A 27,926-nucleotide genomic window follows, 5' to 3' on the forward strand; every position below is an offset into this window, starting at 1 on the left:
TGGGAGAAGTGGCATTGCTTCTCTGGGGGCAAAGAGCCAGTGAGCACTTTTTTCCTCCCACACCCCTCACCATAGCTGCAGGGATAGCTGCTGAGGGTGGCCAATCTGGACACTGGTCCTCTGCTGTGTTTTACCCCAAATATCACAATCTGGTGCTTTGGTGCAACTATCCTTCTGGGACAAACCTGCATTAATCCCAGTATGGCAGGACCCTCCCCCAGAGGACAAGCATGGGTACCCTCCACACCATGTCCCAAAAGTCTAGAGTTTAAAAACTCAGCCATCCTGCCTGGGATAGAGCACAAGGTGCAAAGTGTTCCTAGGAAGGTAGGTGGCTGGGACACAAGGTAAAGGCAGCAATCTGAAGGATGCCTGGGACACACAAAGGAAGACTGTTTGCTCTTCTGGGAGTGCTTCCTGGACAGTTGCAGGCTCAAACTCCCCTCTCCAGGGACTTGGGAGCAGGCTGGTCCCATTTCCCTTCCCTGTCCCTCAGCACAGATTAACTTCAGTACTTCTGTACCAAAATTAGAGGCCTAAAACACTTACACAAAGCCCCCACCCCCTGTGCTCTATTGGTGCTGCTTTCCACAGGCAAATCTGCTTGAGAACCAGTACAGTGGCCACACCCCCAGAAGACCAGCACAAATCCCTGCAAATACCATGTCCACTGACCATAGAATTCTGCAAAGCTTCAGCTCTAGTGGAAATAGGATCTGACCAATTTAACAACCAGACCAGAGCACACTTAATTAAAACTCACCAAACTTTGGCCACAGTTCAAACAACTCCCCACTGCAGGCAAGGAGAACCTCTGGAGAGGACTGACCTGAGGGAAAGAGCAGGCAAAACACAACATCAGAGTGCACACAGCATATACCAGAGACACTTTCTGAAACATGAGGCCCTGCATATTATATGACCTCTTCTTCATAAAGCCATTAATCTCAGGATCAGGAAATATAACAGGCTTTCTTAACACAGAGAAGAAGACAGAGACCTAGACAAAATGCCAAGATGGAGGAATTCATCCAAAAAAAAGCACAAGAAAAGATCACAGACAAGGATCTAATTGAAACAGATTTAAGTAATATGCCTGATCCAGAATTTAAAGCAACAATCATAACGATACTAGTTGGGCTTGCAAAAAAACAAAGAAGACAGCAGAAAATCCCTTACCACACAGATAAAAGACTTAAAAACTACTCAGGTTCAAATGAAAAATGCAATAACTAAGATTTGAAACTGACACATGTAATGACCACAAGGATGGAAGAAGCAGAGGAATGAATCAGTGATAGGGAAGATAAAATTATGGAAAATAATGAAGCTGAGAAAAAGAGGGGAAGAAAAAATACTGGATTATGAATATAGACATGGAATTCAGTGATTACATAAAGCATAATAACATTCATATCATAGGAGTCCCAGAAGAAGAAGAGAAGAGGAAATGGGCAGAAGGTTTATTTGAAAAAAATTATAGCTTAAAACCTCCCTAATCTGGGGAAGGAAACAGACATGCAAATCCAAGAGGCACAGAGAACTCCCACTGAACTCAAAAAAAGCAGGCCAACACCAAGTGTTAAATTTGCAAAATATAGGGATAAAGAAAAAAAAAAATCATAAAAGGACAAAGAGTAAAGGGGTCCCTAATTTACAAGAGAAGACCAATAAGATTAGCAGCAGATCTCTCCACAGAAACTTGAAAGGCAAGAAGACAGTGGCATGATGTATTCAATGTCCTGAATGGGAAAAATCTTCTGCCAAGAATACTCTATCCAGCAAGACTATCATTCAGAATAGGAGAAGTAGTTTCCCAGACAAACATAAACTGAAAGAGTTTTATTATCACTAAACCAGCCCTGTAAGAAATATTAAAGGGGACTCTGAGTGGGAAAGAAAAACCTAAAGCAACAAACACAAGGAAGGAACAGAGAAAATCTCCAGAAACAATGTCAAAACAAGTAATAAAATGGAACCAAATTCATATATCAATAATCATTCTGAATGTAAATGGACTAAATGCCCCAATCGAAAGATATAGGGTGTCAGAATAGGTAAATAAACAAGACGCATCTATATGCTGCCTACAAGAGTCTCATTTTAGATCTCAAGACACCTGCAGATTGAAAGTGAGGGGACGGAAAAAAAACATTTATTATGCAAATGGAGGTCAGAAGAAAGCTGAAGTAGCAATACTTAAATCAGAGAAACTATATTACAAGCCTAAGACTGTAATAAGAGATGAAGAAGGTAATACGTCATAATAAAGAGGTCTATTTTTTAAGAAGATATGTAAAACTTAAATATTAATGCCACCACATGGGAGCACCCAACTATATAAAACAATTAATAGCAAACATAAAGAAACTCTTTGATAATAATACAATTACAGCAGGGGACTTTAACAACCCACTTACATCAATGGACAGATCACCTAAGCAGAAAATCAAACAGGAGGCAATGGCTTTAAATAAAACACTGAGCCAGATGGACTTAACATATATGTTCAGAACATTTTATCCTAGAATAGCAGAATACACATTCTTTTCAAGTGCACATGGTCCATTCTCTAAAATACATCACATAGTAGGTCACAAATCAGGTCTCAAAAAGTACCAAAAGATGGAGATCATATCATGCATATTTTCCAATCACAATGCTATGAAACTTGAAATCAATCACAAAAATAATTGGGGGAAGACCACATATACATGGAGGTTAAAGAAGATCTTACTAGGGGTGCCTGGGTGGCTCAGTTGGTTAAGCATCTTTCTTTGGCTCAGGTCATGATCTTAGGGTCCTGGGATCGAGCCCCACATCGGGGTCCCCACTCAGTGGGGAGTCTTCTCCCTCTCCCTCTACCCCTCCTCCCTGCTCATGCTACCTCTCTTTCTCTCAATAAATAAATAAAATCTTATAAAAAGAGCATCTAATAAAGAATGGTCAAACAGGAAATGAAAGAAAAATTTAAAAAATACATGGAAACAAGTGAAAATGAAAACAGGATGGTCCAAAACCTTTGGGATACAACAAAAGTGGTACTAAGAAGTATATAGCAATACAACCCTACTTCAAGAAGCAAGAAAAATCTCAAATATACAACTTAACCTTATACTTAAAGGAGCTAGAAGAAGTACAAACAAATGAAGTCTAAAGACAGCAGAATAAGGGAAATAATAAATATTAGAACAGAAATAAATTATAAAGAAACAACAGCAAATAAACTCCTACTAGAACAGATCAATGAAAGGAGCTGCTTCTTTGAAAGAATTAAATAAGTTGATAAATGCCTAGCCAAACTCATCAAAAAGAGAAGAGAAAGGACCCAAATCAATAAACTCACTAATGAGAGAGGATAAATCACAACCAACACCACAATAATACAAACAATTACAAAAGAATATCATGAAAAATCACATGCCAACAAATTGGACAATCTGGAATAAATGGATAAATTCCTAGAATCATATAAACTACCAAAACTGAAAAAGGAAGAAATAGAAAATATGAACGGATTGAAAACCAACAAAGAAACTGCATCAGTGATCAAAAATCTTCTGAAAAACAAAGTCCAGATCCAGATGGCTTCACAGAGGAATTCTAGCAAACACTGAAAGACCTGTTCTTCTCAAAATATTCCCAAAAATCAAAATGGAAGGAAAACTTTCAAATTCATTCTAGAAGGCCAGCATTACCTTGATTCTAAAACCAGAAAAAGACCCCACTGAAAAAGATACTACAGGCCAATATCCCTGATGAACATGGATGCAAAAAGTTTCAGCAAAATACTAGCAAATCAAACACAACAGTACATTAAAAGAATCATTTACCACAATCAAGTGGTATTTTTCAGTTGGAATGGTGGTTTAATATTCACAAATCAATCAATGTGACAGACCACATTGATAAAACAAAGAATAAGAACAGTATGATCCTCTCAATAGAAGCAGAGAAACCATTAGACAAAGTAGATCATCTATTATTGATAAAAACTCTCAACAAATTAGGGTTACAGGGAACATACCTCAACATCATAAGGATCATATATGAAATCCCTGCAGTTAATATCAACCTCGATGGGGAAAAACTGAGAGCTTTTTCTCTATGGTCAGGAACAAGACAGGGATGACCAGTCTCACCATTGTTATTTAACATAGTACTGGAAATCCTACCCTCAGCAATCAGACAACATAAAGATATAAAAGGCATCCAAATTGGCAAGGAATAAATCAAACTGTTACTATGTGCAGAAGACATGAGACTATTTAAAAAACCTGAAAGGGTCCACAAAAAATTGCTAGAACTGATATACGAATATAGTAAAGTTTCAGATTACAGGATCAACATACAGAAATCTGTTGTATTTCTATACTCCAATAATAAAGCAGCAGGAAGAGAAATCAAGGAATTGATGCCATTTACAGTTGCACCAAAACCCAAAAGATACCTAGGAATAAACCTAACCAAAGAGGTAAAAGATCTGTACTACAAAAATTATAGAACACTGATCTATACACTGATAAGTCTATAGTACACTTGAGGTTGGCTTGAAGATGACACAAAGGAATGGAAAAAACTTTCAATGCTCATGGGTTGGAAGAACAAATATTGTTCAAATGTCTATACTACCCAAAACAATCTACACATTTAATGCAATCCCTATCAAAATGCCACAAGCATTTTTCACAGAGCTGGAACAAACAATCCTAAAAATTCTATGGGACCAGAAAAGACCCTGAATTGTCAAAGCAATCTTGAAAAAGAGAAGCAAAGCTGAAAGCATCACAATTTTGGACTTCTAGTTAATTACAAAGCTGTAGTGATCAAGACAGTATGGTACCTGCACAAAAATAGACACATTGATGAATAGAGCAGGATTGAAATCCTAGAAATAGATGCACAACTATATGGTCAACTAAACTTCAACAAAGCAGGAAAGGGTATACAATGGAAAAAAGAAAGTCTCTTTAACAAATGGTGTTGGGAAAACTGGACAGCGACATGCAAAAAAATGAACCTGGACCACTTTCTTACACCATACACAAAAATAAATTCAAAATGGATGAAGGACCTAAATGTGTGAATGGAAACCATCAAAATCCTAGGGGAGAACACAGGCAGAAACCTTTGTCCTCAGCCATAACAACTTCTTACTAGACATGTCTCTGGAGGCAAGGGAAACTAAAGCAAAGATGAACTATTGGACTTCATCAAGATAAAATCTTCTGCACAGTGAAAGAAACAATCAACAAAACTATAAGGCAACATTCAGAATGGGAGAATATATTTTCAAATGACGTGTCTGATGAAGGGTTTATATACAAAATATATAAAGAATTTATCAAACTCAACACCCAAAAAACAAATAACCTAGTTAAAAAATCAGCAAACTACAGGAATAGACATTTTTCTGAAGAGGAGATACAGGTGACTAACAGACACGAAATGATGCTCAACATTACTCATCAGGGAAATACAAATCAAAACTACAATGAGATATCACCTCACACCTGTCAGAATGCCTAAAATTAACGAACAGGAAACACCAGATGTTGGCATGATGATCAAAACTACAATGAGGTATCACCTCACACCTGTCAGAATGCCTAAAATTAACAAACAGGAAACAACAGATGTTGGCATGATGCAGAAAAAAAGGGAACCATATTACACAGTTGGTGGGAATGCAAACTGGTATAGCCACTCTGGAAAACAGTATGAGGTTCTTCTACCCTACAATCCAGCAATTGCACTATTAAATATTTACCAAAGGATACAAAAATACAGATTCAAAGGGATACATCCATCTCAATGCTTATAGCAGCATTATCAACAATAGCTAAACTATGGAATTATCCCATATGTCCATTGGCTGATGAATGGATAATGAAGAGGTGGTATATATATATATATATATATATATATATATATATATATATATATATATATACACACAATGGAATATTACCATGCCATAAAAAAGAATGAAATCTTGCCATTTGCAATGACATGGATGGAACTAGAGGGTATTTTGCTAAGTAAAATAAGTCATTCAGAGAAAGAGAAATACCATATGATTTCACTCATATGTGGAATTATGAATCAAAACAAATGAAAGTAGGGATAAAAAAAAGAGAGACAGGCAAACCACGAAACAGATTCTGAAGTGTAGAGAACAAATAGATGGTTGTTGGAAGGGAGGAAGGCAGACGGTTGGTTTAAATGGGTGATGGGCATTAAGGAGGGTGTTGGTTGTGATTAGCACTGGGTTTTGTATATAAATAATGAATCACTAAATTTTACACCTGAAACTAATACTACACTGTATGTTAACTAACTGGAATTTATATAAAAACTTGAAGTTAAAACAAAAAATAAAATGAATATGTTACTTTCATCATTCAAACACATCTATATTTACAAATGGTCTAATAAACCATGACCAAAATAAAAAAAAATAGAACTAACCAGCACTCTCATACAGAATGTTGGGAATGTTAAAAGGTATAATTATTTGGAAAATGGTGTGACACTTTCTTAAAATATTAAACATAATGTTACCTTATGGACTAGCAATTCTATTCTTGAGTATACACCTAAGAGAATTGAAAACTTATGTCCATACAAAAACTTATACACCAATGTTCACTGCAGCATTTTTTATAAGAGCTAAAATTTGGAAACACCCGATTGCCTGTCAACTAATGATAAAAAAATGATGTCTGTCATCTAATGGATAAACAAAATGTGTCATATCATACGATGACATATTATTCAACCATACAATTGAATGAAGTGTTGATGTATTCTATAATATGGATGAATCTTGAAAACATTATGCCAGGTAAAAGAAGCTGGACACAAAAGTCCACATAGTATGTGACTCAGCTTTATGAAATTTCTTATATAGGCAAATCTATAAAGACAAGTGAGAATATTGGTTGACAGAATAAGAATAGGGAAGATTAGGGAGTGACTGGTAATGGTTATGTGAATTTATTTTGGTGCATGATGAAAATATTGTGGATTTCAATAGTAATGAAGGTTGCATAAATTTATAAATGTAATTAAAAGTACTGAATTTCACACTCTACAATAGTAAATCATATGTTATGTGAATTATATCTCAAGAAAAACACTAAATCAACAGATCATAGTTCTGCTATATAAGCTTTCAAAGTAAAAATTTTACAACAGTTGTATTCAAGGGAAAACAGAAAAAATGAAGAAACTGCAATTCACACTACAACTAAATCCCATAATAATGCAACAACTCTTTAAAAGTTGGATTTGTAAATTATTTAGTAGAAAAGATATCACAATATATGGTAGAGTATTTTAAAGAACTTATCACATTAAATGGATAATATTTGTTAAGTCCTAAGTGTAAGCAAATGTTGCATCATATAATGTTGATTTTGAATTTCCATTAGACTGTAAATAAAAATCATTATTATAATATTACTGTAGAAAAAAATGTAAATTCAGATTTTTAGCTTGAAAACCTAAGAGAACATATGGAATAAAGAAAATGGTACAATTTTTCCTTCATAGCAACCTTGTTTTGTTGAGCATCAAGTAATTGCAGTAAAAAATTAAGTTTAGGGTTATAGCGCTAACCTCAAAAATAAATTAAATTAGACAGAGCAATTACTGATAACCAAGAGAAGTAAATGCTTTTATACTTGAGCAACTAGATTATCCAAATATGTAGTTCTATTATCTGACTCTCAAACAATTCTGATGCTTTTAGGGGCTTGAAAAATGTGGAAGAATATGCAAAAGTATATATAATTTAAAAAGTAGTCTTGTTTATACAGATTTAAGGTTTTTTTTTTAATTTTTATTGTTTATTTGAGAGAGAGAAAGAGCGTGAATTGGGGGAGGAGAAGAGCGTGAGGCCAGGAGCAGACTGCAAGCTGAGCACAGAGCCAAACAGGGAGCTGGATCCCAGGACCCTGAGATCATGACCCGAGCCTAAATCAAGAGTCAGATTCTGAACCGACCAAGCCACCCAGGCGCCCCTATACAGTTTTAAATGAAATCCCAATAGTATCATTTTTATTTTAATTTTTATTTTTCTCTTTTTAAAGTTTTTATTTAAATGTCTGTTAACATACAGTGTAATATTAGTTTCAGGTGTACAATTTAGTGATTCAACACTTACATACAACAAACTGTGTTCATCACAAGAGCACTCCTTTGTTGGAGCTACTCATATACCATTTTGATTTTAAAACTGAAATGCAATCTGGTGTACCTGAGTGGCACAGTTGGTTGAGTATCTGACTCCTGGTTTTGGCTCAGGTCATGATCTCAGAGTCCTGGGATCAAGCACTGCATGGGACTCCACATGCAGAGTCTACTTGAGATTCTCTCTCCCTCTCCCTCTGCCCCTTCCACTCGTGTTCTCTCTCTCTCACTCTCAAATAAATAAATCTTAAAAAAAAAAAAGTGGGCACCTGGGTGGCTCAATCGGTTAACTGTCTGCTTTCGGCTCAGGTCATGATCCCAGGATTCTGCGATCGAGTCCCATGTGGGGCTCCCTGCTTGGCGGGGAGCCTGCTTCTCCTTTTCACTCTGCCTCTGCTCCTCCTGATTGTGTGCTCTCTCTCTCCTATCTCTCTCTTTCTGTCAAATAAATAAATAAAATCTTTAAAAAAATGAAACGCAATCTTATAGCAGGCATGAAAGAATACATTCTCAAGTGATCCCCTCAGGCAGACTCTTTGGCTTATACTTTCTGCTTCTGAATGTTTTGGGAAAGTGTTAAAAATTATGATATAGTTTTTTTTTTCTAGAAATCCCATTCAAGATTCATCTCTATGTTTTCCTGAAGCAAGGTTAGAGTATATCAAATCTTCTTACACAAAATATCATGAAATATTATATTAAAAATCTTATTTTTAGTAAGGGTGCTATAACCCTAAACTAATCTCTACTTCAATCTTACTTCCACCTATAACTATGTATATACTACTATATACATAGTATAATTTTCTCTCCTGTCATCCCTTGCCTATTGGAGAGCAATCAAAGCATGAAGGAAGAGAACTTAGTATAGTGCCTGGCATGTTCTATGTCCCAAGAAAGACCGTTGAATAAAATGAAGCTAAAGGGAAAGAGAGTTGTCAAGAAGTCTTTTTAAGCAAGTATTAGGGAGAAAAAGAGGATTGTGCAAGGCTTTTAGAAAACTCTACACTCAAGCTATATTAGCATAAAAGAAACAATAGTATTCCATGTACAAATGCAAGCCAATTTGATCAAATATTATTAGAAGAAATTATGCAACCACTATTTAAAAATAATCCATCATTTGAAAGTGACTCACTTCATTTGTTGTTGTTTTGAAATATGAATATTGTGTAATGTTTTACACCTGCTCATTAAAAGTTGGTGATTATTGTTATCATTATCATCAATATTAAAAAACAAATTAACTATGACTTAATGCTATATACTTTACCTTCTATAATTATCCTCCATTTCAAGAGCTGTCTAAATTAATGACAACAGAACCATTCTAGAAACTTTTGGCAAAACTAATAGAAATAATAGTAATTTCCATAGTGTAATATAAAAATTAATTTCAGTAATTCAATCCAAATAAATATTTTATTAGAATTGTTTGGGACTAGCTTTGCAACTAATTATACAGATATTCAAGAATAAAAATGTAAATGAGGCATATTTCTTTGATTGGTTAATATCCACTTATATTTTCTTCTAAATCGTATGGTCTCAGGTTTATAGTCATATCTTTGATCTACTATAATTTTCTTGGATCTGTAGTTTGGAACAAAGATCATTTTCCAAATACTTCACAAGCTTTCCCAGAACTCTATCTTTATCTCTGGTTTTGATTATTTTTGAACCATATATTAACTTGAGATATGCATTATGTTCAACTTCAATACTATTTTACTACATCGATCTATCAATTTCTGCACAGCTACCATCTTTTATTGTTAAAGCTTTAATATTCTGACAAGAATTTCTCTTCTCTTTTTGTTACTTTCCAAAATACTCTTATTCTTTATATTTTATTTTATATTTAAAAAATGTATTTGTTTGAGAAAGAGAAGAGAGATAAAGGGAAAGTGGAGGGAAGGGCAGAGGGAGAGTATATCCAAGCAGACTTCCAGGGAGTGTGGAGCCCAATGTTGGGCTTGATCTCATGAGCCATGAGATCAGGACCTGAGCTGAAACTAAAAGTCATATGCTTAACCACCTGAGCCACCCCTGCATGCACTTTATATTTTAAGTACATTAGAAAAAGCTTAAAATGGTCCCAGAAAACATATATGGAAAATGTTTAATGTGGGTCCTCTAAAGTTCCCTAATTTCTTCCTTCTAATCTTCTAGGATATTTTTATATTTGGAGAATAGCAATAAATAGTCACAGCAAAGAAAATATAACTTTGTTAACCTGGTATAAATTCAAACTCTGTAAAGCATCCAATAGTCATTTTCTCCAAGTTGCAAACTGTTAAAATATGTTTTCTAAATCTCATTTGGATTCTGAATAATAGCTAAGTACTCTATTGCACATATTTACCAGTAAGCAATGATATAATTCTATATGATTTTAGTTAAGAATATAAAACATTTATCAATTTAGTTGAATGTTGCCCTCTTAAATGAGCATTGTATATCATCACTTTGTAGAGTGTTTTCTATTTTTAGTTTGGTGATATTTTGGATCACTAATAAGTGATTATCAAGTGAAGAAATTGATGTTTTCAATTGTCACTAATACACAGCACTATTTAAAATCTTTGTTATACCTTAAGTCTAAGAAATACATCCTGTAAGCATGAGCACCATGAATACCACATATACACATCTACTATATAAATATTTTAGATTTAAGATAATATATGCCTTTAGAAATTCACATTCTTACATTCACATTAAATGATAATTTAATGTGATAATTTTATTGTCACATTATATTTTATCACATTTAATGTGATAAATTATATTACTAATCTTTTAAAATTGAAGTATTATATTTTATACGAGCTGAAGGATAGAAACTTTTCAGTGTACTGGCTCCAATTCTGGTAATATTACATATTGGCTAGAAGAAAATACTATACAGTACACTTTCTAAAATCATCTATTCGTGTATAGCCTCTAGATTAACTAGTGCCTGTCAGTGTTCTCTATTGGTGGGTACTTCTGAAACTACTCAAGAATTTCAAAGAAATCAAACTGTAATGAATTGTGGTTCTTAAGAGTCTCAAACATAGGACACAAAGTCTGCAATCAAAAGTGTTGACTTTGATCTATACAGACCATTTCTGTTTCACATTTGACATTTCTTTTCATTGCCAGTGGCAGTAAACATCAACTAGGGTATGTTTCCCAAATGTTTTCTTTTTTCTTTGAAGTTTGGCCAGCCAGGGAGAAAATGTTCTCAGAGGAGCAAGTATAAAAATAAGGGCTTCAGAGGATTTTTTGTTTGTTTTTCTTCAGGGTTATAATATCAAACCAATGTATACCAAACCTTTTTTCTCTGAAGCCCAAACCCAGCAGTTAATTTTTCTTTGAGAAGGACCTAAATCTGTGCTGATACAATAGCCACCAGCCACACATAGTTATTGAACATATGAAATATGGCTAGTTGGAATTCAGATAGATGTACTGTACCTGTAAAATACATATCAAATTTCAAGGCTTAATATGAAAAGGAATGCAAAATATATTAATTTTTATATTGATTACATGTTGGAATGATGATATTTTGGATACATTGCTTTAAATGAAACATATCAATAAAATTAATTCCACCTGTTCCTTTTTGCTTTTTTAAAATGTGTCCTGGACAACTTATAATTACACATTTTATTATATTTCCATTTGACAGTGCTGATCAAAATCAATTATAATAAATCACTTGAAATTTAAGACTTCTGGGCTATGGTCTCAGATTGACAATTTACTTAATGAGAAAGTTGCTGTTTCAATAATCAATTTTTGTTTGTATCTTAAAATATTTTCAATAGCGTATTTTCAAAGTTTATTTCAAACAAAAATTTCCCTCATTATAGACCCAGATTTTGGTGTGGTATCTATAAATGGAAGTAAATAAATATTTTATTTTTGTTACATCATTCAAATAGAATCAAATTCAAGACATTAATAATATTAACATTATACTTTATGAAATAAAGATTATTATTCTAATTAGTTATAGCAGAAATAAGTATTCAGAACCTTTTCAATGTTTATGGCTCATTTAAACAAGTCAGGCATATTTTACCAGCAAGCAACAAATATGTCACTTAGTAATGTCATTTATTTCACATACATGGATTTTTAAAAAGGCAAATAGTATAAAACCAGAACATAAACTGAAAAGAATACATTTTTTTATTCACAGATTATATACTGTTTCAAAGCTATGCTGAGTTTTTATCACAATGAGGACACTGCAGAGCCACACCCATTTTCTAACTTTAATAAAAAATCATTGAAAAGCAATACAATTTTATCATAAAGTATATTTTTTCTAGTTCCATGTATCAGTGAATAATATATAATGAATATGGCAACATGGAATTATTTCATTCTACCTGAAGAAGGCAATTTTCAATGTTAAAATATCCAGATGCTCTAATAAAACTTAATCCTTTCACAAATATTGTTCTATGCCATTCTAGCATCTACTGTTAGTAATCTAACACAAAACTAACAAAACTGCATTTTGATTTTATCCTTCAGTCTGAGAATTTAGGGAGCTATTAGATTAACATAAAGGGATTAATATTATGGCCTGTGGATAAGTTTGTCATTTGGAAAGTTATACATGAATTTTCATTAACTTCTGGCCATGAAAAGAAAAAGTATGAAAATACATTATTTTCTCTAATTGACATATGAAAAGTTCCATATCTATCATGCATAAGAATGAATTACGTTTTATGTTCACAAACACTTATTAACTAAGTATTCAGATGAAGATAGGTGAAGTGATTAATTTGACTGAGATGTAATCCATTTTTCTAGTCTCCTTAGGAACTTCTACCTCACCCTGCTTCCCCACCTCTCACATTCATCCCTAAACAGTTCCTGATTCAAATACAACTCAAGTCTAAAGTAATGAATTCCTAAATTACAACTGATTATTTAGTACTAACAATAAGTATAAGAAACTAGCTCAAGAACAGATCCTTGAGAGTTATCTGAGAGCCAGAAAGGTAAGGGTTGTCCAATAAAACAGTGTAAGGTTATTTCAAAAATTAGCTTGGGTAACTGAGCATTACTGTGGAAATCAGACAAATGACTGCAGGTAAACAAACCAGTTGACATTCTACTGCTCAAATGATAAACCTCAATGAAAACAGAAAATGTAACTAATATATTATACCTGAAACTCAGTCTTGAATTAAAACATGTCTAAAAAAAAGAAAGTAAACTTGAAAACAAATATAATAAAACAAATTGGGGCACCTGGGTGGCTCAGTCAGTTAAGCATCTGCCTTCAGCTCAGGTCATGATCTCAGGGTCCTGCAATAGAGCTCTGCATCAGACTCCCTCCTCAGCGGGGACTCTACTTTTACTTCTCCCTCTGCCATTCCCCCTGCTTTTGCTCTCTGGCCCTCTTTCTCTGTCAAATAAATAAATAAAATCTTTAAAAAAACAAATTAATTTATAAATGTTGATTAATATATATTTTCCGAGGAGGAGGTACTAAAGAATTTGCTCTGAATGAATTGACAAGTATATATTTGCAATTTCTTCCTTGAAGACAAGTAAAGCACTGCCAGGAATAGAAGTGTTTATTTTACTACTAAGAACTTGCACATATATATCTAACTTACTATGAGGGGAAAAATCTACATATTTTTGTACTTAAGAAAATAACTCAATTTTATCCCTGGTAAACAGTCTTCAATAGACCAGTTGAATGAATAAAATAAGATTAGTCACATACATTTGTGATTAGGGTCATAGAGGGCTTTTTCCCTTATGTGTTAACATTTAATTATAAAAAAAACATGCTTAAGAAACTGTATTAAGTGAGATGAATAATATCAAGCGTATTCAAATAAGCTGTTAATGGAAAGTGGATATATAAAATATGGTATGAAAATTATAAAATATAACCATAAAAGGTACTATGGTGTTTCAGTGCAGCTTGGAGTAAGAACCCAACTGCATTATGAACATACTAAATAAATATGCAATTAGAGCAAAATTTAAAATAGAAGTTTAATTGCAATGATCATGGCTCATTGGTGTACTGATAAAAGTTCTAAAATCTAAACAATAGTAATGTCTTACACTGGTATAGTGCTTTAGAGACTATCAAATTCCTATATTATTTACCCTAACTTTCACTCAGTTTCCACTATTTCAAAAATAAAGAAAATAATAGAACTTACACATAGAAGTATCATAAGTATTAAAATAAAAACATTTACAAATTATTAGGGAGAGTATCTAGAACACAGTATACATTTAAATACTAACTAATGTGTTTTTGTTCGTTATTATATCATCATGTTTCAGCAGCTTGACTTCTCTGTGAGGGTTAAGTATAAATATGATCACTACAATTTTTTTTAAATGTGCGAAAAAAATATAGAGTCTGTGTTTAAGTAACTTGGCCAAATGTACACATTTAGTCAGGTGTAGAACTGTCATTAGAACTCAATATGATCTGGTTCACCTTCAAATATTCTTTCCACCATATCTTGGAATGTTATGATCAAAACGTCTGGACTTGTGAGGAGGGAAGATGACAGAGTAAGAGGTTCCTGAGCTCACAGCATCCCAAGGACACATCAAGGAGAAGAGAGAGAATGGGGCAGAAAACGTATTTAAAGAATAATAACTGAAAACCTTTCTAAACTGGGGAAGAAAACAGACACCCAGGTCCGGGAAGAAAAGAGATACTTTAGTAATATAAACCCAAGGAAGTCCACACCAAGAAACATAATAATTCAAATAGCAAGAAGTAATGATAAAGAGAATTTTAAAAGCAGCAAGAGAAAACATTTACTTTAAAGGAAAACCCCATAAGGCTATCGGCTAATTTTTCAGCAGTAACTGCAGGCCAGAAGGAAGTGGCATGATACATTCAAAGTGCTGTAAGAAAAAAAAAAAATTCAACCAAGGATGATCTACTCAGCAAAGTTATCATTCAGAATAGAAGAGACCAAAAGTTTCCCAAACAAGAGTTAATTTTCACCTTTAAACAAACATTAGAAGAAATTTTAAAGGGAACTCCTTAAGTAGAAAGAAAAGGCCATAACTAGAAATAAATTATAAATGGAAAAAATCACAGGTAAAAGCAAACATATAGAAAAGCTAGTAGATTAATCACTTATAAGCCAATATAGAGGTTAAAACACAAAAGTAGTAAAAATGAATTATATCTACCAAAATTAAGTAAGGAATACACAAAATTAAAAAAGTTGTAAAACAAGACATCACAGACATAAAACAGAGGGTAATAAAAATTTAATGCTTTTAGAATGGGTTAGAACTTAAGTTAACATCAACTTAATATGGACTGCTATATGTTTAAGTTGTTATATATGAACCTGATGGTAACCACAAGTCAAAAACTTATAATAGATCCAAAAACAATAAAGAAAAAGGAATCCAAGCATAACAATAAGGAAAGTCATCAAACTACATCAAAGACAGCAAGAGAAGAAAGAAACAACAGAACTACCAAAAAAAAAACAAAACCCAGAAAACAATTAACAAAATGACAATAAGTACATACCTATCAATAATTAATTTAAATGCAAATAGACTAAAAGCAGGGTAGCTATAATTATATCAAACAAAATGGATGTTAAAACCAAAACTATAGCAAGAAACAAAGAAGGGTACTACATAATATTAAAGAAATCAATCTAGCAAGAGGATATAATTATAAATATGCACCCAAATTTGGAGCACCTGAACACACAAAGCAAATATTAGCAGACATAAAGAAGGAATTTGACAGTAATACAATAATAGTAGGAGACTTTAACACCCCACTTACATCAAAGGATAGATCATCCAGACAGAAAATCAACAAAGAAACAGTAGATTTGAATGACATATTAGACCAGATCAACCTAACAGATATATACACAACATTCCATGTAAAACCATCAGAATACACATTCTACTGAAGTACACATGGAATGTTCTTCAGGATAGGTTACATGTTAGGTCACAAACTAGTCTTGACATTTAAGATTAAAATTATATCAAGCATTTATTTTCTCAAACACAACAGTATGAAACGCGAAACCAATTAAAAAAATCAAGAAAAAATCATACACATGAAAGTTAAGCAATGTGCCACTAAACAACCAATAGGTCAATAAAAAAAATCAAAGAGGAAATAAAAAAAAATACATGGACAAGTGAAAAACGAAACATAATAGTACGAAATCTTTGGGATGGAGCAAATACAGTTCTAAGAAGGAAGTTTACAGCAATACATGCCTAACACAAGAAACAAGAAAAATGTCCTCCTCCTGCTCCTGCTTGCTCAGGCTCAGGCTCCGGCACTGGCTCTGCCTCCTCCCAGCCAGCAGGGGCCAGGGCAAAGTGAGGTCATAAAAATCCATGTGGGACGGCCCCAGGTCAAGCATCAGAAATTTGACTGTCAGTTTGGATGTGGCAGTGGGGTCAATCCAAAACCTTTCTAGAGGGTAAAAGAGTTTACATTTAAGAGGGGGATACTGAAGAGATGGCAGAGGAGTAGGGGACCCTATTCCAACTGGTCCCCAGAATTAAGCAGGATATCTACCAGACCAATCTGAACACCCATGAAATCATCCTGAGATGTAAGAAGATAGATCTGGATTTCTACAAACAGAATGTCATAAGCAGTTGGTTTTGAGGTATGAAGTGGGGAGCCATGATTCTGCAGACAGATATAGGAAGATAAACAGAAGGGGGAGGGAGCCGTGGTGATCTACACCACTGGTGAGCGATAACCTCCCATGCTAGGGACAGGGCAAAGACTCACAGACCAGTAGCGATGGGGAAAGGACTTTAGGGCAGCCCCCTGGACTGAAACCCAGAGTGGAGAGAATGCGTGTGTGAACTGGGGGTGGCTGGCAGTTTTAGAAGCACAAAGGGCAGAGATGTGTCAGACCTGGAGGCGAGGACTAGGAGTGCTGCTGAAGGACGCACAACCCAGGACGCTGCAGTTTTTAGCAGCACAGACAGAGATAGTATGGCCTGGAGAGCTCACTGAAGAACAGACTGTGATTTCTCTGCTCTGAGGCAAAAGGTTGGAAATGATCAGTTCTGCTCTGACTCTTGGAAGAGATGTGGAAAGCCACCAGGGAAAGCCGCCACAGAAAAAAAGCCCCTCAAAACCGGTTTTAACTGAGACCATTCCCCCCCACAGGGGGCAGGGCAACTTTGCCCAAACAGGGTTGCTTGAGTAACAGCACAGCAAGACCCTCCCCCAGAAGACAGGCTGGGAGAACAAGAGACTGACAATACTAGGGTCGCTACAAAACAGGTGCATCTTGCTTGGGTTGTGGTCAATAATTTGGACTCTGCATTCCTTCAACCTCACCTCAACAGAATGACTAGGAGGAGGAACCCCCAAAATAGGAACGACTCAGAGACTGTGACTTCTGCCACAAATTTACAAATGGATACTGGAGATGGAATTCAGGGTAGCAATAGTGAAGACAATAGCTAGAATGGAGAAATTGATTAATGGCAACATAGAGCCTCTAAGGCCAAAATGAAAGCTGAACTGGCAGAACTTAAAAAGGTAATCAATGAGATCCAATCTAATCTCGATAATCTAACAGCTAGGGTAAGTGAGGCAGATGAATGAATTAGTAATTTAGAAGACCAATTAATAGACAAGAAGGGAAAAGAGGAGGCCAGGGAAAAACAACTCAGAATCCATGAAAATAGAATCAGAGAAATAAGTGACACCATGAAACTTTCCAATGTCAGAATTATTGGGATCCCTGAGCAGGTGGAGAGAGAGAGGACTAGAAGATATAATTGAACAAATCGTGGCTGAGAACTTCCCTAATCTGGGGAATGAAACAAACATTCATGTCTTAGAGGCAGAGAGGACCCCTCCAAAGATCAAGGAAACAGGCCAACGCCCTGGCAGGTCATAGTAAAATTAGCAACTCTTAGAACCAAGGAAATGAAATTAAGGGCAGTTAGGGGAAAGAGATTCCTTATGTACAGAGGGAGGAACATCAGAATAATGTCAGACCTATCCACAGAGACCTGGCAAGCCACAAAGGCCTGGCAAGCCATATTCAGGGTAATAAATGAGAAGAACATGCAGCCAAGAATACTTTATCCGGCAAGGCTGTCATTTAGAATGGATGGAGAGATGTAGAGCTTCCAAGATTGGCATATGTGACCACTAAGCTGGCCCTGCAAGAAATATTAAGGGGGGTTCTATAAAAGGAGAAAGACCCCAAGAGTGATATAGAACAGAAATTTACAGAGACATTCTATAAAAACAAGGTCTTCACAGGCAACATGAAGAAAATAAATTCATAACTTTCAATAACTACTCTCAATGTGAGCCACCTAAATGCTCCAATAAAACAGCACAGGGTTGCAGATTGGATAAAAAGACAGGACCCATCCATACGCTGTGTAGAAGAGACTCATTTTCACCCTAAAGACACATCCAGACTGAACATGAAGGGATGGAGATCCATCTTCAATGCCAAAAGACCTCAAAAGAAAGCTAAGGTAACAATTCTTATATCAGACAGATTAGATTTTAAAATTAAAGACTGTAGTTAGAGACACAGAAGGACACTAAATCATTCTTAAAGGGTCTATCCAACAAGAAGATCTAACAATTGTAAATATCTATGCCCCCAACATGGGAGCAGACACCTGCATATGCCAACTGTTAACTGAAATAGTCATGTTGATAACAATACATTAATTGTAGTATTACTACATACTACTGAGTACCTCAATACTCCACTTTCAGCAATAGACAGATCATCTAAGCAGAAAATCAACAAAGAAACAAGAGCTTTGAATGACACACTGGACCAGATGGACCTCATAGATATATACAGAACATCCCACCCTAAAACAACAGAATAATTCTTTTTCTCAAGCACACATGGAACTTTCTCCAGAATAGACCACATACTGGGTCACAAATCAGGTCTCAACTGATACCAAAAGATTGAGATTATTCTCTGCATATTCTCAGACCACAATGCTTTAAAACTGGAACTCAATGACAAGAAAAAAATTTGGCCGAAATTCAAACACTAGGAAGCTAAAGACCACTCTGTTCAAGAATGTTTGGGTCAACCAGGAAATCAAAGAAGAACTTAAACAATTCATGGAAAACAATGAGAATGAAAACACATCGGTCCAAAACCTATGGGATACTGCAAAGACAGTCCGAAGGGGGAAATACATAGCCATCCAAGACTCAATCAAAAACTAGAAAAATCATGAATTCACCAGCTAACTTTATACCTTAAAGAACTAGAGAAAAAGCAACAAACGATGCCTAAGCCATGCATTAGAAGAGAAATAATTAAGATTAGAGCAGAGATCAGTGAATTAGAAACCAGAAACACAGTAGATCAAATCAATGAACAAAAAGCCAGTTCTTTGAAGGAAGTAATGGCATCAATAAACCACTGGCCAGACTTATCCAAAAGAAAAGAGAAAGGACTCAAATTAATAAAATTACAAATGAAAGGGGAGAGATCACGACTAACACCAAGGAAATAGAAACAATTATTAGAAATTATTACTAACAACTCTATACCAATAAACTAAGCAACCTGGAAGAAATCGATGCCTTCCGGAAACCTATAAACTCCCAAGACTGAAACAGGAAGAAATTGACAACCTGAATAGGCCAATAACCAGTAACGAGATTGAAGCAGTGATCAAAAACCTCCCAAAAAACAAGAGTCCAGGGCCTGATGGGTTCCCAGGGGAATTCTTCCAAACATTCAAAGAAGAAATAATACTTATTCTCCTGAAGCTGTTTCAAAAAATAGAAACAGAGGGAAAACTTCCAGACTCATTCTATGAGGCCAGCATTACCTTAATCCCCAAACCAGGCAAAGACCCCATCAAAAAGGAGAATTTCAGACGTATATCCCTGATGAATATGGATTCCAAAATTCTCAACAAAATCCTAGCTAATAGGATCCAACAATACATTAAAAGGATCATCCACCATGACCAAGTGAGATTTATCCGCAGGATGCAAGGGTGGTTCAACATTTGCAAATCAACCAATGTGATAGAACACGTTAATAAGAGGAGACAGAACCATATGGTCCTCTCAATTGATGCAAAAAAAAAGCATTTGACAAAATACAACATCCTTTCCTGATTAAAACTCTTCAGAGTATAGGGATAGAAGGAACATTCCTCAAGTTCATAAAATCCATCTATGAAAAACCCACAGCAAATATCATCCTCAATGGGGAAAAGCTGAGAGCCTTTCCCTTAAGATCAGGACTACTCCAAGGATGCCCACTCTCACCATTATTGTTCAACATAGTACTAGAAGTCCTAGCAACATCAATCAGACAACAAAAAGAAATAAAATGTATCCAAATTGGCAAAGAATCAAACTCTCTCTTTCTGTAGATGGCATGATTGTTTATGTGGAAAATCCCAAAGACTCCACACCCAAATTCCTAGAACTCATACAGGAATTCAGTAATGTGGCAAGATACAAAATCAATGCACAGAAATCAGGTGCTTTCTTATACACCAACAATGCAACTGTAGAGAGAGAAATTAGAGAAACGATTCCATTTACAATAGCACCAAAAACCATAAGATACCTCAGAATAAACCTAACCAAAGAGGTAAAGGATCTATACTCTAGGAACTACAGAACACTCATGAAAGAAATTGAAGAAGACACAAAAAGATGGAAAAATTTTCCATGCTCATGGATTGGAAGAATAAACAAGGTTAAATTATCTATGCTACTCAGAGCAATTTATACCTTCAGTGCCATCCTGATCAAAATTCCAATGACATTTTTCAAAGTGCTGGAACAAACAATCCTAAAATTTGTATGGAATCAGAAAAGACCCCGAATCACCAAGGAAATGTGCAAAAAGATAAACAAAGCTGGGGGCATCATGTTGCCCAATTTCAAGCTATATTACAAAGCAGTGATCACCAAGATAGCATGGTACTGGCACAAAAACGGACATATAGACCAATGGAACGGAATAGAGAGCCCAGATATGGACCTTCAAATCTATGGTCAAATAATCTTCGACAAAGCAGGAAAAAATATGCAATAGAAAAAAGACAGTCTCTTCAATAAATCGTGCTGGGAAAACTGGACAGCCACATGCAGAAGAATGAAACTCTACCATTCTCTAACACCATACACAAATATAAACTCAAAATAGATGAAAGATCTCAATGTAAGACAGGAATCTATCAAAATCTTGGAGTAGAACATAGGCAGTAATGTCTTTGCCATTGGCCACAGCAACTTCTTTAAAGATTCATATCCAAAGGCTGGTGAAACAGAAACAAAAAATGAACTTTTGACTTCATCAAGATAAAAAGTTTCTGCACAGCAAAGGAAACAGTCAACAAAACAAAGAGGCAACACACAGAATGGGAGAAGATATTTGAAAATGACACTACAGATGAAGGGCTGGTATCCAAGATCTATAAAGAACTTCTCACACTCAACACCCAAAAAACAAATAATCAAGTCAACAAATGGGCAGAACACATGAACAGACACTTCTCCAAAGAAGACGTACAAATGGCTAACAGACACATGAAAAAATGTTCATCATCGTTAGCCATCAGGGAAATTCAAATCAAAACCACATTGAGATACCACCTTACACCAGGTAGAGTGGCAAAATTGACAAGGCAAAGAAAAACAAATGTTGTAAAGGTTGTGGAGAAAGGGTAACCCTCTTACACTTTTGGTGGGAAAGCAAGTTGGTATAGCTACTTTGGAAAATAGTGTGGAGGTGCCTCAAAAAATTAAAAATAGAGCTACCCTATGACCCAGTAATTGCACTCCTTGGTATTTACCCCAAAGACACAGATGCAGTGAAAAGAAGGGCCATATGCACCCCAATGTTCATAGCAGCAATGTCCGCAATAGCCAAACTGCTGAAAGAGCCGAGATTCCCTTCAACATTTGAATGGATAAAGAAGATGTGGTCCATATATACAATGGAATATTACTCAGCCTTCAGAAAGGATGAATACCGAACTTTTAAATCAACATGGATGGGACTGGAGGAGATTATGCTAAGTGAAATAAGTCAAGCAGAGAAAGTCAATTATCATATGGTTTCACTTCCATATGGAACATAAGGAGTAGCATGGAAGACTTTAGGAGCAGGAAGGGAAAAATGAAGGGTTAAATGAAAGGGAGAGATGAACCATGAAAGACTATGTACTCCAAGAAACAAACAGGGTTTTAGAGGGGAGGGGGTTGGGGGATGGGTTAGCCTGGTGATGGGTATTAAGGAGGGCATGTACTGCATGGAGCACTGGGTCTTATAAGAAAACAATGAAGCGTGGATCACTACATCAAAAACTAATGATGTATTGTATGGACTAACAAATCATAATAAAATAAAATTAAAAAAAAAGAAACAAGAAAAATATCAAATAAATAACTTTACACCTAAGAGGACAAGGAAAAGGAAAAACCCCAAAGCTCCTAAAAGTGAGAAAATTATAAAGATTAGAGAGACAATGAATGAAATAGAGACAAAAAGAAACAATAGAAAAGTTCAATGAACCAAGAGCTGGCTCTTTGAAAAGATAAACAATTTGATAAATCTGTAGTCAAACTCATCAGGACAAAGAGAGAAGGCTCAAATAAATCAATCAGAATTCAAGGTGGTGAAATATGAAATGACACCTTAGAAATATAAGGGATTGTAAGAGAATATTATGAAAAATTATATGCCAATAAATTTCACAACCTAAAAGAAATGGATATATTCCTAGAAACACAATCTTCCAAAACTGAATCAGGAAGAAATATAAAATTTGTACAAACTGATTATGAGTAATGAAATTGAATGGGTCATCAAAAACCTCCCAAAAATCAAGAGTCCAGTCACAGTTAAATTCTACCAAACATTTAGGGATGCTTGGTTGGCTCAGTCGGTTAAGTGGCTACCTTCAGTCTTTTTTTTTTTTTAAGATTTTATTCATTTATTTGAGAGAGAGAATGAGAGATAGAGAGCACGAGAGGGAAGAGGGTCAGAGGGAGAAGCAGACTTCCCGCTGAGCAGGGAGCCCGATGTGGGACTCGATCCAGGGACTCCAGGATAATGACCTGAGCCGAAGGCAGTCGCTTAACCAACTGAGCCACCTAGGCACCCGGCTACCTTCAGTCTTGCTCATCATCCAGGATCCTGGGATTGAGTCCCACATCGGGCTCCTTGCTCAGCAAGGAGCCTGCTTCTCCCTCTTTCTCCCTCTGCTTATGCTCTCTCTGTCAAATAAATAAAATCTTTAAAAAAAATAAATTCTACCAAACATTTAAGAGTTAATACTTTTTCTTTTCAAACTATATCAAAAAATAGAAGACGAAAGAAAACTTCCAAATTCATTCTATGAGGCCATTACCCTGATGCCCAAACCAGATAAAGACGTGAAAGAGAGAACTACAGGCCAATATCTCTGATGAACATAGATGCAAAACAAAAAACAAAAAACAAACCCTTACACAAGTATCAGGAAACCAAATTTAACAATATATTAAAAGGATCATTTACCATGATCAAGTGGAATGGATTCCAGAGATGAAAATAGTTCAATGTTGACACATCAGTTAATAGGATATATCACATTAATGAGAGGAAAGATAAAAACCATATGATCACTTCAATAGTTTAGAAAACACACTTAACAAAATACATTTGTACAACAAATTAGATTCAGAGGGAACACGTATCAATATTAAAAATGTCATATCTTAAAAACCCATAGCTAACATCATACACGATGGTGAAATACTGAAAGCTTTTCTTCTAAGATCTGGAACAAGACAAGGATGTCCACTCTTAGCACTATTCAACATAGTACTGGAAGTCATAGCTACAGTGATCAGACAAGAAAAAGAAATTGAAAAACATCCAAATTGGCAAGGAAAAAGTAAAACTGCTGCTATTTGTAGATGACATGATACATGATATAGGGTTTTATATATATAACACCAGATTCCACCAAAAAACTATTAGAACTGATAAATGAATTCAGTCGTTATAGGATACAGAATTAATATACAGAAATATTTTGCAATTCCATACACTAATAATGAAGTAGCACAATGAGAAATTTAAAAAAAAATCACATTTGGAATTGCACCAAAAATAGCTAGGAATAAATTCAGCCAAGGAAGTTAAAGATTTATACTCTGAAAACTATAAGATATTGATGAAACAAATTGAAGACAACACAAACGAATGGAAATTCATGCCATGCTCATGGGTTAGAAAAATTAATATTGCCAAAATGTTCATACTACTGAGAGCAATTTACAGATTCATTGTAATCACTATCATAGTACCAATAGCATTTTTCACAACACTAGTACAAACAATCCTAACATTTGTATAAAACCACAAAATTAATCTTGGAAGTTAAGAACAAGGCTGGAGTTATCACAGTCCCAGATTTCAAGATTTGCTACAAAGCTACTATAATCAAATAGTAGGGCACTAGTACAAAAGTAGATACACAGATCAAGGAAACAGGATAGAAATCCCAGAAATAAACCCACATATATATGGTCATTCAATCTATGAAAAAGCAGGGAAGAAGATCCGATGGGGAAAAGGCAGTCTTTTCAATAAATGGTTTGGGAAAACAGGACAGCTACATATAAAAGAATGAAAATGGACCACTTTATTACACCGTACACAAAAATAAATTCAAACTAGATTAAAGGCCTAAATATGAGACCTGATACCATAAAACTCCTAAAAGAAACGGTAGGCAATAATCTTGGAAATATACCCCCAGCAACATTTTTATGTACCTATCACCTCAGGTTAAGAAAATAAAAGCAAAAATTAAGTATTGGGACAACACCAAAACAAAAAGGTCTTGCAGAGCAAAGGAAACTATCAACAAAATGAAAAGGCAACCTACTGAATGGGAGAAGATATTTGCAAATGATATATCTGATAAGGGGTTAACATCAAAAATATATAACGAATCAATACAACTTAACACCAAAACTAAACAACCAGATTAAAAGATGAGCAGAGGACCTGAATTGATATATTTTCAAAGACTACATACAGATTACCAACAGACACATGAAAAAATGCTCCACATTACTAATAATCAAGAAAATTCCAATCAAAACTACAATGAGATATCACTCATGCCAGTCAGAATGGCTAGTATGAAAAACACAAGAAATGATAAGTGCTGATGAGGATGCAGAGAAAAGTGAACCCTTGTGCACCGTTTGTGGGAATGTAAATTGGTGCACAATGAGATATCACTTCACACCTGTCAGAATGGATAAAACAAAAAACACAAGAAACAACAAGTGTTGGTAAGGATGTGGAGAAAAAGAAACACTTGTGTTCTGTTGGTGGGAATGTACGCTGGTGCAGCCACTGTGGCAAACACTATGTAGTTTTTCAAAAAATTAAAAATAGAAATACCATATGATCCAGTAATTCCATTACTGGGTATTTAACTAAAGAAAACAAAAACACTAATTTGAAAGAATACACACACATCCTTCTGTTTATTTTAGCATTATTTATAATAGCTATGATATGTTAGCAACCTAAGTGTCCATCAATAGATGAAGAGATAAAGATGTGGGTTATGTAAACAATCAAATATTACTTAGCCATAAAAAAGAATGAGATGTTGCAATTTGCAACAACATGGATGGGCCTAGAAAGGATTATGCTAAGGGAACTAAGTCAGACAGAGAATGAGAAATACCATATGATTTCATATGTGAAATAAAAAAAAAACGAATAAAAATATCACAAAAACGTACTCTTTTTTTTAAAGATTTTATTTATTTATTTGAGAGAGAGAGAGAATGAGAGATAGAAAGCACGAGAGGGAAGAGGGTCAGAGGGAGAAGCAGACCCCCTGCTGAGCAGGAAGCCCGATGCAGGACTCTATCCCGGGACTCCAGGATCATGACCCGAGCCGAAGGCAGTCGCTTAACCAACTGAGCCACCCAGGCACCCACAAAAACGTACTCTTAAATACAGAAGACAAATTGGTGGTTGCCAAAGGAGAAGTGAGTGGGGGAATGGGAATAATAGATAAATGGGATTAAGAGATACAAACTTATAATTACAAAATTGATATGTCACAAAGATGAAAAGTACAACATAAAGAATATAGTCAATAATATTGTATGGGAACAGATGGTGACTATACTTTTGGTAAGTGCTGAGTATTATATACAATTATTGAATCACTATGTTGAATGCCTCAAAATAATATAACATTGTATCTCAATTATACTTCCATAATTATAATGATACTACTAATAAAAACACCTCCACGTTGTCTTACAACCACAAACACATTCCCACACCTATTAGATAGGTGTAATTCCTGAACAGTATTTTTCAGGGGATTCCTAAACACTAATGAGAAGGGAAGAGACAAAATGAAATACATGCAATGCATCCACTTTCACCTGAATTTCCCTATAAACATTGCATACTCAAGCTCACACAAGAACTGCTTCAGCACAATATAAAAAGGCCAAAACATTAAAGACATTTAAAATACTAAATAAATAAATAAATAAAAAGCATGCTGCTAGTATAGATATGTCAAAATTAAAGATTAATGGTGAGGTTCTTTACATAACAATTTAGACTCTTATGACTGATTTCAAGATTTATTTTTTGAGTATGATTTCCACTTGGTCAAAATATCAAAGGACTGTAAATTATATTTTAAAATAGAAGCATAAGAAGTGAAATAAATTATTGTTTTAAATAACAATGGAACAGCAGGTCAGGGCAATCCTCAAATATGAAGTAGACAATAAAAAAATAGGTGTGTGTATGCAGAGTGTAAATACTTTTGGAGCATTCAAAATATCCTGGAGCATTTTAAAACTTTATCTGCACAATAGAACAATATGCATTTGAACTGATTGCTTAAACTCCATAATTAAAGAAATTTGTTTTCTGTTAACCTTAACTTATATAGATTCACATGTAATCACACATTATAATTTGGCAAAGAAAATGCATATTATTTACAAGTTCACAAAGCATGTAAACAATTATTTTGTTAGGTATATAAACAACATATGAAATTTATAATCTAATTTGAATGAAAGTATAGAAAAGTAGAATTATATCTTGAATGCCTCCTCAGACAAAATGTTGAATATGCTTTAACTGTAAGAGAAGAAAAATGACTAATTAAATCTGGAGGCAAGTTAAAAGTAATTACAGTAAATCAAAAAATGTCTATAAGGTCATGTTAATTTTGCTATCTAAATAGTAATTACACATAACTTGGATAAAACATCCAGTTTCAGTTATACAAGATACCAAACTGACTGAATACCTTTTTTAGATATCAGTTTGTTAAACATACTAAAAATGTGTTTGAAACAGTTGAAATTGCAATGTTTTATGATAACTGAAAAGAACAAAACTTCTTAAACACAAATTAGCAATTCATTTTAAAATGAAATATACATCATGATTATGGTTTATGTTGATTTCTACTGTACCTTTCTTTAGTCCAGGGATGAAAGCTAGAAAAAGAGTTTCATAAAGTTAAATACAATAAATATTTTGTCTTATTTCCAACATGTTATATTAATTTAACTAAACTGCAAGATACTGCAATATACTTTCAACTTCATTTTTCAGAGAATGTGACAACTGAGATAAGGTAGAAGACTGATAACCCATAAAATCTCTCTC

The 27,926-nt window shown here is 34.7% G+C and overlaps 1 protein-coding gene across 1 annotated transcript in view; it reads right to left on the bottom strand.

Annotated features, from left to right (window-relative positions):
• The window catches only part of PCDH11X (protocadherin 11 X-linked), a 649,257-nt gene that overhangs the window by 129,482 nt on the left and 491,849 nt on the right, over nt 1-27,926 (bottom strand). The window contains exons 8-9 of the mRNA XM_027607541.2: nt 27,731-27,754; nt 764-829 (exon numbers count right to left, since the gene is read on the bottom strand). Coding sequence (XP_027463342.2) covers nt 764-829; nt 27,731-27,754 — 90 coding nt within the window. The remainder of the gene's footprint in view (nt 1-763; nt 830-27,730; nt 27,755-27,926) is intronic.

This window comes from Zalophus californianus, chromosome X (assembly GCF_009762305.2).
Source record: "Zalophus californianus isolate mZalCal1 chromosome X, mZalCal1.pri.v2, whole genome shotgun sequence".
NCBI lineage: Eukaryota > Metazoa > Chordata > Mammalia > Carnivora > Otariidae > Zalophus > Zalophus californianus.